Genomic DNA, 15,403 nt, shown 5'->3' with positions numbered 1-15,403 from the left:
TCTGGCGCCGGGAATTTTCCCGCCCAGCCCCGGGCACAGCGCAGCCACCTCCGGGCTACCGACACGAAGCGGGACGAGCCAGCGCTGCTCCGGCACCGGCTCCTGCCGAGGCCCCAGCGGGAAGGAGACCGCGGGCAGCCGCTCCCGCGGCGCCCTCACGCCAGGGCCAACACGGGCCGGCCACGGCACAAGCCACCCGCCACAGCCCCCCGCCGCCCCCTCCCGGGCCCGCAGCGAGCCCCGAGCCCCCGCAGAACCGAGCGCGGCTCCCACCTGCGATGGCTGGGGCCGCCTCCGAGCTCCGCCGCCGCCTCACCGGGCTCCGGCCGCTGCCGCCGCTGCCAGGCCCGCACAGACGCTCCGGCAATGGCGGCTCTCCTGCCCCACGGCCGCCCTGGGGGCGCCAGCGGGGCCGGGCTTGTCCCCGCTCTGCCCAATCAGCGCGCGCCAGAACCAAGAGTGACGGCAGCAGCAGCCAATGGCAGCCAGCGGCGGGCTCTGCACACGGCACAGCCCCGCCCCGCGCTCTCAGGGCCCCCCGGGCTGTGTGAGGGGAAGGGCGGAGATGAGGAACAGGCCTGGAACGGGCCCGGCCCGAGCCGCCATTGAGCTCCGAACACAAACAAAGCTCTCCGCAGCTCCCGGCTCGCCTTTCCCTGCCCTGGGTGTTCGGTGGCTCCAGCTCAGCAGGAAGCCCGGGAGCCTCACTTCTCCCAGCGCTAATTAGGTGCCTCAGTGCATCGCTCGGATTTTCACCTAAAAAGGTAAACTGCCCCAAATCCCTGTGGATGAGTGGGGGAGGAGAGAGATTTCTGGCAGAAAACTCCACAAACTCAGAGCAGGATCATGAGAAGTAAAGGAAGACCCTTAAAACCAGCTTCCCCCACCCCTCCCTCCTCCCAGCTGTGCCTCCTCCCCCGGCAGTGCAGGGACACAGGGAATGGGGCCATGGTCACTCCATCCCCCGGGGCTTTTCCCGCTGCTCAGGGACAGGAGTCATTCCCCTGCTGCACCCTGGGCTCTCTCCCACCGGAGACTTCTCGAGGAACTTCTCCAAGCTGAGTCCATCCCATGGGGAACAGCCCCCTCACAGTGCTGCAGTGTGTGTCACTCTGCCACGGGGTCCGTCCTTCCAGGACAGGCGGCTCCAGCGAGGGCCCCTCTGTCCACAGGTGTCCCCCGGGGCCACAGCCTCATCTCAGGCATTGCCCTGCTCCGGCATGGGCTTCTTCAGGGGCTACGGGTGGATCTCTGCATCCTCGTGGCCCTCTGCATCTGATACCTCCATCTTTGGATCCATCCAGGGATTGGATCTGCTGAACACAGAGGAAACTTCCAGAACCTTCTCTCAGAACCCAGCCCTGTAGAAAGCCCAGCTATCAAAAGCAGGCTGTGCAAACCTAATACAGCCCAAACAGTAGGGACACAGATATCCAGCAGCTCAGGTGCACCCCAAAATGGGTATCCAGATGTGCAGGGGCTCAGGTGTGCCCAGAAATGCGGCCCCAGGTGTAGGAGTAAAAACGGGTTTGCGGTGAGATACTTCTTCAAGCCAGGCTGCGCTTGGGATAAGCACTTTATTATTTAGGTAGAGGGTGGAAGAGATCCATTTACGCTGACAGCCACAGCATAAACGTGCTCAAAGAGGGAGAGAGAAAGCGGAAAGGGGAGGCTGAGAGCATGAGGGCAGAAGGTAATTAAAGGGGTAGAGAGAGAGGGGCAAGAGGGGGTAAGAGAGCCTAAGAGGTTAAGAAGTAAAGAGAAGTTAAGTAAGAGAGCAAAGTTCTTGTTTGGCAGGAGAATGCAGGAGCGAGGCTGAGTGCCGATGGCAGGGCTGTGAGCGCGATAGAGCCGCGATAGAGCCGCGATAGAGCCGCGATAGAACGGCACTCGATGGCCACGGGCGATCGCTCGGAGCCCTTTGTGAGCGCGGCGGGGCCGGTGGGGGGCAGCGCTGGCGGTAGCGGGGATATCGCGATAGAGAAGGGTCCGGGGCTGAGCCGCAGCGCGGGGATATCGCGATAGAGAAGGGTCCGGGGCTGAGCCGCAGCGCGGGGATGTCGCGATTGAAACCGGGCGGTCTCGACTCGAAAGAAAAGCTCAGTCTATTTTTAACCCATTAGGTGACCCCGAGCGGGGTGCACCGCTCCCGGAGGCTCTGCAATACCGGGACGATGCGCGGAGTGGAGGGAGCAAGCTCCGGGTCCAACTCCCGAACCCAAAAATCTGTTTAATATGAAGTCCTCTCATCGAGGACATATCAGATATTAAACTGATAAGAACAGATACTACACTTGATCTTAGCCAAAAGGCCGAGAAGGGACGCGGGACTTCTTACCCCGCACCGATCCCACCCGGATCTGCCTTTGAGCACCTCACGGCCACCCCCGTGCCGCCCCCGCAGCTGCTCCGGGCAATTCCCGGCCTCTTTCCGCGCCTCCTCCCGCATTTCCCTCTCGCGTCCCGCCCGGTCCGGCCCCACTGAACCCCGAAACCTCCCAGAAAACATTCTCCCAGCGTGCCTTTCTCGATAAATCTGCATAACCCCGCCTCTCACCCCGGCAGCGCGGGAAGTTTGAAACGGGACAGCGGAAGCCTGGGAGAATTGGGGAAAATTCGGAATTTTTGGGAGTCTTGGCTACCCCTGGTGAGACCAGCGAGGATGAGGAGGCGGCGGGTCCTGCCGGGGGTCGCTCTGGGAGGTGTTACCTCGGCACACCTGCGCGGGTGTCTCCTGGAGGAGAGGAGGGGCTGGGGGAGCACCTGGAGACACCCGGAGGCACCTGAAGGTACCTGGAGGCTCCCGGAGGTACCTGGAGGCTCCCGGAGGCTCCCGGAGGCACCTGAAGGTACCTGGAGGCTCCCGGAGGCACCTGGAGGCTCCCGGAGGTACCCGGAGGCTCCCGGAGGTACCCGGAGGCTCCCGGAGGCACCCGGAGGCTCCTGGAGGCACCTGGAGGCTCCTGGAGGCTCCCGGAGGCACACGGAGGCTCCCGGAGGCACCTGGAGGCTCCTGGAGGCACCTGGAGGCTCCCGGAGGCACACGGAGGCTCCCGGAGGTACCTGGAGGCTCCCGGAAGCTCCTGGGCACGCGGCGCTGCTGAAGGAGGCGCTGAGGGAGCAAAGCCTTGTGCTGAAGCAGCAGCGGAGTGGGTGCGATCCTTTTCTACCCAATTTCATGTTCCCGGTACCCTCAGTTCCATCCCGGTTCTTCCCAAGTGCCTCCCCGATATATCCTCGTGACGCCGGCAAAAAGAGCGGGCAGTGAGAGGAGAAAGAGTTTGAACACAGGCAGAAACCTTCCTTCCATAAGTGCCTGTTTAAATGGAGGAGGAACCCCCTTGACGGGCGATTCTCAGAGCTTCAATCACGCCTTTTTCATTACTTCTCCGATTAACGGGAAAACACCATTTCCCTTCATTTTCGCTTCAGAGAACAGAAAGGCGCGGGGCCGGGAGGGCTGATAGAGGCACCGGCCCTGGCAGGGACCCCGCCGGGGATCGCGGAGCTCCCGGGCCGTGCCCGCCGCCCTCACTGGGGCCGCCATCGCTCCCTGAGGGAGGCGCCGCCATGAGGGGAGGGCGGGGCCGGTATCGGTGACCACGCCCATTGTGGGCGGGGCAGGCGCCGCCCCCGGCAGCGGCGCGGGGATGGCGGCGGAGGAGCCTCAGCAGCCGCAGCCGGAGCCGCTCGGCTGGACGGTACCGACGGAGCCCCCTCACACATCCCCATCCCGCCACCCGCGGGATGCGGTCCCCCGGTTCTCCCACGCGCCGCGGCCTCGCTCCTCGCGGGAGGGCCTCGATCATCCCGGCAGCGCCTGGACCGACCCCAGTTCCCCGGACCCACCGCCGGAATCCCCCCAAACCGCCCCGATCCCTCCGCGCCTTCCCCGCCCTCCCCCCTCAGGACTCTCTCGGGGGGACCCCGGTGGGCCGGGGAGCCGCTCGGGACGCCCCCGGTGACCCCCGGTGTCCCCCCAGACGTGAACTGCCTGGCCTACGACGAGTGACCATGGCGCAGCAGGACTGGATCCAGCAGGAGGTGGGGAAACCCCCGCCCCAAATCCTTCCCTGGAGCCCCTCCGGCCGCGCCCCGTGGGGGTCCCGAAGCCCCCCGAGGCCGTGACCCCCCCCCGTGGCTTGCCCCCTGCACCCCAAATCGCAGTGCAGAACCCGCTGGTCTCGGAGCGCCTGGAGCTCTACAGGGAGTACGCCGAGGATGACCACGTGTACCAGGAGAAGATCAAGGTGCGGCACTGGGGGGCACCGGAACATACTGGGGGGACACTGGGATAGCAGTAGGGGACTGGGAACTGCTCTGGGACACTGGAATGGGGCTGGGCGAGGCACTGGGACACACTGGGAGATACTGGGAAGCACTGGGACATACTGGGAACAGCACTGGGGTCAGATTCGGAGCTGCTCTGGGACACTGGGATGGGCCTGGGAGGAGCTGGGACACACACTGTGGAACTGGTGGTGGCACTGGGACATACTGGGAACAGCACCAGGGTGGGACTGGGAGCTGCTTTGGAACCTGGGACGGGGATGGACACAGCCCAGGGATACTGGGAGGTGCTGGGAACAGCACCAGTATAGGACTGGGAGGCACTGGGACACCAGGCCAGGGCTGGTTGTAGCTGGGCTGTCCTGGGGCTGTACTGGGGTTGTCCTGGGGCTGTCCCCGTGCCTCCCCCCGGTGTCCCCACGGACCCTGCCACCCCCAGGATCCACTGCAGAAATATTCCTACATCTGCAAGAGGCGGCTGGACAGGAACTGCTTCTACTGCACCTGAAGGTACTGCTGGGGGACAGGCAAGAGCTGCAGCGGTGCAGACCCCCAGGGACCCCCAGAAACAGCCCCAGGGACCCCGAAGAAACACCCCCAGAGACCTCCCAAAAACAGCCCCGGAGACCCCCAAAATACTCCCAGAGACCCCCAAAAATACTCCCAGAGACCTCCAGAAACACCCCAGGGACCCCAAAAATACCCCCAGGGACCCAAAAACACTCTGAGAGCCCCAAAACTCCCAGAGAGCTCCCCAAACACCCAGAGACTCCCTAAAGTCCCTAGAGACACCCCTCCCCCCCCCAACTACCCGGAGACCTCCCCCAAAAGCCCCAGCCTCCAAAACACCTTGAGAACCCCCCCCCCCCCCAACCCCCCTGAGCCCTCCCCCCAATCCACCCAGAAATTGCTCCTGAGCCCACCTGGGCTGTTCCCACCATCCTCTGGTTCCCTCCTGGTGCCTTCAAGCCCCCTCCCCAGAGCCCTTGGGGAGCCCCCCGATGCCCCCCCAAATTAAAGGAGGTGTCAGCACGGAGCAAGGAGGAGCTGGTGGCCCAGGGCTTCACCGAGTTCACCACTGGGGACTTCCACAACACAATGGGGCTCGGGAAGCGGCTTTGGCATGTTTAGAGGGCTCTAGGGGAGTCTGCAGGGGTCAGGAACCCCCCAAACCCCTCAGAGACACTTCAAGCACCCTCCCAGTTGCCCCAACCCACCCAGGATCCCTGTAACCTCCTCCCAATCCTTTCCCAGCCTCCTCAGGATCCACCAAAAATCCCTCCTCTTCCTCTCAGGATCCCACAGCCCCCTCCCAGTTGCCCCCCACTGCTCCAGGACCCCCAAACCCTCTCCCAGTCCCTTCCCAGTCCCACCAGGACTCACCAAGATTCCTCCCAGACTCTTCCAAGCACAAAGAACCTCATCCGAGCCCTTGCTTTTCCAGCCCGTCCTGACTCACTCAGATCCCTCACAGTTACATCCAGCACCCCCAGAATCCCTCCAGGCTTCCACCAGGATCCCCGGAACCCTATCCCACCCTCAACATCCTTCAAACCCCTTCTCAGCCATCCTAGGCACCTGACTCCCTCTCCCAGTTTAAACCAGTCGCTCTCAAACTCCCTCCCAGTTACTCTCAGCACTCCCCAATCCCTCTCCAAGCCCCCCAGTGCCTCCCCCGCTGCCCCCGGCGCTGTGGGGGCCGGGCCGTGCCCCAGTGCCGGCTCAGGGGGTGCTCCAGGCTGCCGTGCTCCACCTGGCAGCTGGAGCTGAGCCCGCATTGCCGGGGGCGGTTTCCAGCAGCACCAGGAGCTGCTGGCTCCAGTCCCCGCTGGGGAGCACGGCAGTGGCCAGCACGTGGCCCGAGAGCTGCTGCTGGCCCTGGGAGCAGCTCAGCTGGATGTGGGCAGGGGAGAAATCCATCCCGGAGCAGAGCAGGCGGCCGGGGCCGGGCTGGGAGTTAAAGGGCACCAGCGAGATGGAAACGCTGGGGGCACTGGGAGAGAGCGGAGACACACTGGGATCAGCTGGGGGGGCACTGGGAGAGAGAGGAGAGGAGTGGTTTGGCATTGAGAGGGACTGGGAATGGACTGGGAGAGAGTGGGAATGGACTGGGAGGGACTGGGAATGGACTGGCTGGGACTGGGGTGGCGCTGAAAGAGATGGGAGTGGATGCGGGGGCAGTGGATAAGAGGGTGGAGGTCTGGGACTGAAGTGAGAATGAACTGGGAGTAGACTGGAAGTGGAATGGGAATGGGCTAAGAAGGAGTGTGAGGGACTCTGGAGCCTCTGGGCGGGACTGTGGTGGCACTGGGAGGGGCTGTGGTGGCACTGGGAGGGACTGTGGTGGCACTGGGATGGGCTGTGGTGGCACTGGGCGGGACTGTGGTGGCACTGGGCGGGACTGTGGTGGCACTGGGTGGGGCTGTGGTGGCACTGGGAGGGGCTGGGAATGAAGCGGGCGGCACTGGGTGGCCGAGTCCAGCGCGGGCACTCGGCTCTGTGGATCTGCCTGGCAACTGATGAGTCATCCATGAGCCGCGCTCTGATTGGCTGATGGGTGTCAAATCCACGCAGGGGTCGAGATGGACAGGCGGGGGCACTGGGAGTGACTGGGAGAGACTGGGACGACAGGGAGAGCCACGGGAGCCCCTGGGAGGGACAAGAGGCCCTGGGCATTGGCACAAGGAAGGCTGAGGGCTCTGGGGTGATTCCCAGGGAGGTTTAAGGGACAGGGCTGGGCCCCTCTCTGTGCCCCGCGAGCAGTGGCCCGGCCAGAAAAGTTCAGGAGCAGAAGGAGCTATTTCTCAAGATTGATTTTAATCCTCATTCTCCTGTTCTGATTTGCTCAGTTCTAAATTCAATTCATTTTCCCATGTTGGGCTGTTGTGCCTGTGATGGTGATCCCTGAGTGATCTCTCCCTGCCCTTGTCGTGACCCAAGAGGACTTGGATTTGTTTCAGTTCAGTGGAATTCATGGTGATTTTGGGGGAGCTGGAGCAAAGCAGCTGGAAACCACAGTGGGCTTCACAGGGACTGAACCAGGGCAGGAGTTGGGACTACCTTGAGTGACCTCTCACAGTGTGAACCTTTGTGGGGTCTTTCTAAAGGACTTTTGTTGAATTTTTACATTCATTATTTAAAAGCAGAGTCACAAGTGGAGCTCCACTTTCAGCTTGAAATGGGGGAATGAAACGTGAGTGATGGGACTTCCATAACCTCCGGCTGTTCCTTGATATTTGACACTAGCTTTGGCAATGTGAAGCCATTCAGCAGCAAGTTCTGTCCCACCCACTGGTTTCTGGCTCAGAGCTAGGTCACACAGTGTCACAGCACGCTTCTGGATTCCTTGAGGCCCAGTAGTGTCACCGTGGCCCCTTGGCTGCATGAGGCCATTGTGTGGTGCAGAGTACCACAGTGTTCTCCTTGGTTGTGCAGAGTCACCATGGAGCCCTGGTCACACCAGATCCTGCAGTGTCACAATGGGCCCTTGGTTCCATGAGACCCCGGTATCACAAAGGCCCCTTGGTTCCATCTGTCCCCACAGCACCACAATGGACCCCTGGTTCTGTGGGGCTGCACAAGGTCACTGTGGTCCTCTCAGTTCCGTGAGGCCCAACGGTGTCACAAGGGCCCCTTGCTTCCCCAGAGTGTCCCAATCATCACGGAATGGCAAAATCCAATTGGTTGGAAAAGACCTTTGAGATCATAAAGCCCAAGCAATACTCTCATACCACCCTGTCACCCAGACCATGCCACTAAGTGCCACTGGAGAGGGACAGTGACTCCTCCACTTCCCCTCTGGCCAGCCCATTTCAATTCCCAATCAGCCTTTCTGGGAAGAACTCCTTCCTATTGTCCAGCCTAAACCTGCCCTGGTGCAGCTCAAGGCTGTGTCTCCTTGTCCTGCCCTCCAGCAGATCCCCACTCGCAGCCAGCTTGGTGTCATCTGCAGTTTGTGAGTGCTGGACTCGACCCCCTCAGCCAGACCCTCAGTGAAGATATTAACCAGGCCTGGGCCCAGCACAGATCCCTGGGGACACCACCAGGGACTGGACACCAGCTGGATGCAGCACCATCCCCACCACTCTCTGGGCCCGGCCTCCAGCCAGTTCTGCAGCCAGCAAAGAGTGCTCCGGTCCAAGCCGTGGGCTGCAGCTTTTCCAGGGAATGCTGCGCCTCTCCGTGTCCAAGGCCTTGCTCAAGTCCAGCTCGACACATCCAGAGCCTTTCCCGCACCCACCAGGCGGGTCAGCTGGTTATAAAAGGAGATCAGGTTGGTCAGGCAGGACCTGCCCCTCCTAAAGCCACGCTGGCTGGGTCTGAGCCCTGGGCCATCCTGGAGGTGCCGTGGGATGGCACTCAAGGGGATCTGTTCCAAAACCTCACCAGGCACCGAGCTCAGGCTGACAGGCCTGCAGTTCCCCAGAGCCTCCTGCCAGCCCTTCTTGGGGATGGGCTCACACTGGCACCTCCAGTCCTCTGGGACCTCCCCAGTGAGCCAGGACTGATGAGGAGAAATGATGGAGAGCAGCTTGGGGAGCTCATCCACCAGCTCCCTCATCCCCCTAGCATGGATCCCATCCCATCCCATCCACCTGTGAGCATCTGAGTGGCTCAGCAGGTCTCTGACTGCTTCCTCCTGGATTACAGGGGGCTGTTCTGCTCCTTGTCCCCATCTACCAGCTCAGGAGAACACTTGTCCTGAGGAAATCCTGTCTTGATGTTGAAAACTGAGGCAAAGAAGGGGTTAAGTACCTCAGCCTTTTCCTCATCTTTGGTAACCATATCCCCCCCAATAAGGAATGGAGGTTGTCCATGGCCTTCCTCTTGCCATGAATGTATTTCTAAAAACATATTTATTATCCTTCACAGAAGCAGCCATGTTAAGCTCTAATTGAGCTTTCACATCTCTGCTTTTCTTTCTGCATGACCTAATGACACCCTTAAAGGCCAAATGCTGCTGGAGCTCAGCCAGCCCTGGAGCTGGGAGCCTTCCCTGGGGAGCCTGTTCAGTGCCCCAGCAGCCTCGCGGGAAAAACCTTTTCCTCACATCCAGCCTAAACCTGCCCGCCTCAGCTCCAGCCGCTCCCTCCACTCCTGTCCCTGGGCACCAGAGGGAAGAGGTTCCCGCAGCCCCCAGCCAGGGACCTGCTCCCAAGGCTGCTGCCATGGCAACCAGGCCTGGCACCAGCTGGGATGCTCGGTTTCCATGGGCTGGGCTTCAGGAATGGCATTCCCCAATTTCCTGCTCCTGCTGAAACCGTGCTGCTGCTCGCTTCCCTCCCACCTCCCATGGAAAGCACAAAAGGCAAAGATCCCAGGCTGGGATAAGAACAATTTATTGAGAACAGCAACGAGATAAGGCACAAACAGGAACAGAAAAAATTTTGGTAACAGAAGGGATAAGACAACCTATTCACAGGGAAAACTAAAACACCACCGACTGTTTCTTTCTGGACATGCATTTCCTCCTGCCAAGAAAGGATACCCTTCTACTCTGGTGAGAGAGAGGGAGTCCTTTTCCGGCCCCTGGCAATGACCTGAGATGGGATTGAATATAATGACAGGGCCATGATGAGACTCTTGCATTCCTTGATCCCACATCATGACATTGCCATGGGCAGGAAGAGGTACAGGTGTCTTCCCAGCATGGATCACAGGGAACATGGATCACCAGGTCACTTCCAAAGTTGGTCCTCCAAGCAGGGATGAGGCTGGAGCTGTGGAGAAAGCTCTTTCTGCACCTCGGGGCAATCACAGGGTTTCCCTTACTGGTGCCTCCACTGGTGGTTGGTCAAGTGAGAGCTCTGGCTGAAGCACTTCCCACACTGGGGACACTCGTAGGGCCTCTCCCCAGTGTGGATGCGCCGGTGGGTGATGAGGGTGGAGTTGTGCTTGAAGCCCTCTCCACAGTCAGGGCAGCGGAAGGGCCTCTCATCCGTGTGAATCCGCTGGTGCACAAGGAGAGTGGAGCTGCTCTGAAACCTCTTCCCACACTCAGGACACTCGTAGGGCCTCTCCCCAGTGTGGATGTGCTGGTGGCTAACGAGGGTTTTCCTCTGGCTGAAGCTCTTCCCACACTCCAAGCACTTGTAGCGCTTCTCCCCATCCTGAAGCTGCTCATGGACCACCAGCTCAGAGCCCCTGCTGGATCTCCGGCCGCCTTCCCGGCACAAGGTGGGTCTTTCCTCCTCAGAGCACCCTGGGATGGGTTTGGAGCCCCTCCTCCTGTGGGATCTCTGAAGCTTTTGCTCCCCGTTGGATTCCTGTGCTGTGGAGCTGCTCAAATCAGCCTCTTCCATGAGGTTCTGCTGTGGGGATTTGTCCTCCCTGGTCTCCATCCTCAGCTCCTTGTCTGGGGGAGGAAGGACAAGGAGAGGATGGGATTTGCCTCCGTGCCAGAGGGAAGGGGAAGGAGATCCCCCCCAGTGCGTCCCCAGCAGGACGGCGTCGGCAGCGGGGTTGTCCTGCAGCTGGGGGCCAGGCTGGGCTGGGAGATGGAGCAGGAGAGAGGGGGAAAGGGGCACTGACTTCCTCCTCACCTGCCTGGGTGTCCTGGGGCATCTTCGTCTTCCTCACAGCCGCCTTCTGCATGCAGCCAAATTTTGGGAATGGGAAACCCTGGTTTGGGGAAAACAGGGGATGAGCACATTGAATTTGAAGGTCCCTCTACCCAAGTCCATCTCCAGAAGTCACCCGGCATCTGGAGTCCATAAAAACCTCTCAAACACCAAGATTCAGCCCTGAAAATATCTCCCAGGAGTTTCCCGTCTCTGGTCTGTCCACTTTGGTGTTCAGGGGTTCCTCCCTGTCCCAGCTGCTGGGGGTCACTCTTGCACTGGGGGTTCCCTGTCTGCTCTGTCTATACCTGCCCACCCCAGGCTGCTGGGAGTGCCAGGAATCCAAAAAGTTTCCCCGGTTACCAGCTCCCCACTTAGGGATTCTGGGACGCCCCAATTTACCCCCAAGGGGTATTTTCTGCTCAGGTTTGGAGTTCTTCGTTCTCCAAACATCCCCTCAGAAAGCCCAAACCAGGGACTCCTCAGGATATCTGGGCTGAGCTCCCCCTCCCCGGTCACCTGTGGGATGGGGGGATGATGATCCCATCCATGGGGGGGGCTGTGAATTCAGGGAGTGCTGGACCTCGTGGCCCCTTCTCCTTTCCCTGATTCTCCTTTGTCTCTCCTCTTCCTCTTGCTCCCCCTCTTCCTCCCTCCTCCATCTCTTCCCTAACCTCACCTCTGGCTCAATCCTCTGCGCTATTTGAGCCACTCAGAACACAGCTCCGCGCCCAAACCTCCTGCCGTGCCCCGCGCCCTAAAGAGCCCGTTTACAGCTCCCCAGGTTCCCCCCAAGTGCTCCCGAGCCCTATACATTCGCCCCGAGCACCTGCAGCCACGACTCGGATGCAAAAGTGTTCTCCAAGGGCTTCCCCACACCGCCAAACGCGCCTTCGGAGCCACTTCCGGGACTACAGCTCCCATTATGCTCCGCGGCGGCCATAGAGCGCGATTCCAGCCGGGACTGCATCTCCCGTCATGCCCCGCGCCCCACAGAACCCATTGGAGCTGCGCCTTCAACTCCCGTGATGCTCCGCGGCCTCATTAAACCGTATTATACCAGCGCACACAACTCCCATCATCCCCCGCGCCTCATAGAGCCGCGTTACAGCCCCCCAAGTGCCTGCCCGGACCCCGAAGGGCCCCCAGATTCCCCTCCCTGACCTCCAAGTGCCCCCCTGGACCCCCAGGTGTTCCCCCTGACCCCGAATTGTCCCACAGAATCCCTATGCGCCCCTCCAAGTGCGCACCCGACTCCCCCAAGTGTCCTCCAGACCCCCAAATTCTCTCTAAATTCCCTTCCCAGACCTGAAACTGCCCCAAATGTTCCCCACAAAAGTTTCCATGGACCCCAACGTGGCCCCTTTTACCCTGTCTGAGAATAATTTCAAAATTATGATTAATGGACTAAAAACAGGACAAATTAGCATAAAGAGGGAGAAATAGTTGTCAGTTAATTAATGAAGGCAATTGTGGTACTTAGAGCCAGAGAACAATAATGTTTTTTGTTCCTGAAAATGTATCAATTCTTTTATATAAATGCAAAAACATGGCTATAAGAATAGAGAATAATATTATTATAAAAAATAATTTTTTATTTTTATAAATTTATTAGATTTTAATGATAAACAAAAAATGATAAATGTTCTCAATGCTTTCGGATGTCAGTCCCAGCTGGGCGATGTCAGACATGCTGAGGCTCGGGGTGAGGAGCAGGTTGTCCAAACAGGGGCAGCCCAAAAGGGGCTCATTCTTCTCTGTGACCAGACCTCCTCAGGAGACATTCAGCATCAGGATTGTAAAGAGTAAATCGTGACCTCCTGATCAGTACACAAAGATGTTTTACAGTTTGAGCAGTAGAATGTTGTCACCGTAAGGGGCCTTCTTTGTTAATATAGCTCATGTTGTGTCATGTTTGGTAAATACCAATGTTGTTGTACCAGCCTTGTTAATGCCACCTGGGCTTGTCTATTGCCTCTGCTGCTCCCGGCACCCCCCATGGCACCGATGACAGCACCCAGTGTGTAGATGAGCCCAACTCCCATGGGGGGTAGCACCCAGGGGAAGTGGGATTAACATTCAAAGACCCCTAGAATCAGCGAGCCAGGGCACAAACTGGACTCCAACCTACACTAAGGAGCAAGGGAGAACATTGAGCAATTGACTGATGTTCCAGACTTTATCACCATAACTAAACCACATTTGCTCTCCACGACTACCCAAGATTTACAGTAAACCAGAGTCCTTCTAGAGGCTCACCTGAAGGCAGAATCCCCAGCTCTGCCCTGTGGCAATATTGAACATTTTTTCCTCTGGGTCATCCATTTGGAACAGCAGTGGTTGAGCTTCCCCCACCTAGAGCTGCCCTCAATAAAGGCATTAAAAAGGAGCTGCTCTCCTTGCCTGTTCTTTTCAGAAGGACTGACCCCGTGGCAGAGTGACCCACGCTGCAGCACTGTGAGGGGCTGTTCCCCATGGGATGGACTCAGCTTGGAGAAGTTCCTGGAGAAGTCTCCGGTGGGAGAGAGCCCAGGGTGCAGCAGGGGAACGACTCCTGTCCCTGGGGGATGGAGTGACCATGGGCCCATTCCCTGTGTCCCTGCACTGCCGGGGGAGGAGGCGCAGCTGGGAGGAGGGAGGGGTGGGGGAAGCTGGTTTTAAGGGTCTTCCTTTACTTCTCATGATCCTGCCCTGAGTTTTTGGAGTTTTCTGCCAGAAATCTCTCTCCTCCCCCACTCATCCACAGGGATTTGGGGCGGTTTTCCCTTTTTGGGAGAAATCCGAGCGATGCACTGATGCTCCTAATTAGCGCCGGGAGAAGTGAGGCTCCCGGGATTCCCGCTGAGCCGGAGCCACCGAACACCCAGGGCAGGGACAGGCGGACCGGGAGCTGCGGAGAACTTTGTTTGTGTTGGGAGCTCAATGGCGGCTCGGGCCGGGCCCGTTCCAGGCCTGTTCCTCATCTCCGCCCTTCCCCTCACACAGCCCGGGGGGCCCTGAGAGCGCGGGGCGGGGCTGTGCCGTGTGCAGAGCCCGCCGCTGGCTGCGATTGGCTGCTGCTGCCGTCACTCGTGGCTCTGGCGCGCGCTGATTGGGCAGAGCGGGGACAAGCCCGGCCCCTCTGGCGCCCCCAGGGCGGCCGTGGGGCAGGAGAGCCGCCATTGCCGGAGCGTCTGTGCGGGCCCGGCAGCGGCGGCAGCGGCCGGAGCCCGGTGAGGCGGCGGCGGAGCTCGGAGGCGGCCCCGGCCATCGCAGGTGGGAGCCGCGCTCGGTTCTGCGGGGGCTCGGGGCTCGCTGCGGGCCCGGGAGGGGGCGGCAGGGGGCTGTGGCGAGTGGCTTGTGCCGTGGCCGGCCCGTGTTGGCCCTGGCGTGAGGACGCTGCGGGAGCGGCTGCCCGCGGTCTCCTTCCCGCTGGGGCCTCGGCAGGAGCCGGTGCCGGAGCAGCGCTGGCTCGTCCCGGTTCGTGTCGGTAGCCCGGAGGTGGCTGCGCTGTGCCCGGGGCTGGGCGGGAAAATTCCCGGCGCCAGAGGTTTGTGTGGCCAAAGGAGCCCGAGGAGCGGTGTGAGAGTGACTTTATTGCTGCCCAAAGGGAGAGGCCGTGGGGCATTTGCCGTGCGCTCTCTCCAGCTGCTGGAGGACGCGGCCTCGTTTTTGTCCTGATTTTCCCGGCCGCGTGTCCCTGTCCCTTTCCCCACTGGCGGAGGTGCTTGGAAGGTTCAGACTTCCCCATCTGCCTCCTGCATGTCCCGGTTAATATGTACCCACCACTTTTGTATAACATCCGATATTGATGGCTCTGTTAAGTCTTTGTTCTTCTGGAAGTTCAGGAATTTAGCGGGACTTTGTCAGAGCAGCGGTCCTTGTCAATTAGTAACATTTTCTGAAACTGAGGCTTTTCCCCATTGCTTCCTTATGTGCAAGTCCTTGGCCCTATCTGCAAGCAGATTCACTCACTGACTCTGTTTTTTCTTTCCTGGGTGTTCTTTGATTTTGGGATTGCTCTCAGTGCCCTCATTCGCTGTCCTTTTGTAGCCGTTTGTGGCTCAGGAGGCCTGGCTGCCCCCTGCATCCCCTTGCTCAGCTGCTGAATGAGCTGCACTCAGCAAGGTGTGTGCATGGTGAAAAGATGAGAGTTGCTGTAGAATGTAAGAGGAGAAACTGCATTTGTTTAACCCATGGTCTGCCAGGGAACCACAGAAATGTTGCCCATTCCCATCCTTTCCATGTTTGGACCAGTACATGAGCTCTTTTCTTATATCCTTTGTTATCTGTTTCTCCACTTTTCCTCTGTGATCTATTTGCCAGCAGCAGTTTGAGTAATTTAACTTTCCACAAACTCTGCCTCCTTTTTCTGCTAAAAGATAATGTGACTCCATCCCATGGTGAAATGTGTTCCTCATCTGGGTGGATTGGTTGGGAATTCTGGAACTGGAGCTGTCTGGTTGGGGATTATTTTGAGGACATCCTGTAATCTAATTATACCATGGAAATAATAAATTAGTTCTCTGGCTCCTGATATGAATTCATTAGGGTTCCCAGGGCCTGGTCCGTGG

At 59.4% G+C, this 15,403-nt stretch overlaps 1 protein-coding gene, 1 long non-coding RNA gene and 1 other non-coding gene across 3 annotated transcripts in view; 1 reads left to right on the top strand and 2 right to left on the bottom strand.

Annotated features, from left to right (window-relative positions):
* The window catches only part of LOC147647258 (uncharacterized), a 387,407-nt gene that overhangs the window by 16,301 nt on the left and 355,703 nt on the right, over positions 1-15,403 (bottom strand). Inside the window, exon 12 of the mRNA XM_086872454.1 lies at positions 10,276-10,359. Coding sequence (XP_086728580.1) covers positions 10,276-10,359 — 84 coding nt within the window. The remainder of the gene's footprint in view (positions 1-10,275; positions 10,360-15,403) is intronic.
* Positions 560-5,147, top strand: LOC111944850 (uncharacterized). The gene is made up of 4 exons (XR_002871424.2): positions 560-764; positions 3,984-4,044; positions 4,168-4,250; positions 4,730-5,147. It is a non-coding gene; the product is annotated as an uncharacterized LOC111944850 (long non-coding RNA).
* LOC111944851 (U2 spliceosomal RNA) lies at positions 2,134-2,324 on the bottom strand. Its single transcript, XR_002871425.2, has one exon. It is a non-coding gene; the product is annotated as a U2 spliceosomal RNA (small nuclear RNA).

This window comes from Cyanistes caeruleus, unplaced genomic scaffold (assembly GCF_971803275.1).
Source record: "Cyanistes caeruleus unplaced genomic scaffold, bCyaCae1.hap1.1 HAP1_SCAFFOLD_65, whole genome shotgun sequence".
NCBI classification, from domain to species: domain Eukaryota; kingdom Metazoa; phylum Chordata; class Aves; order Passeriformes; family Paridae; genus Cyanistes; species Cyanistes caeruleus.
Note: the sequence above shows the minus strand (reverse complement) of the source record. Positions and strands in the feature narration are given on the sequence as shown.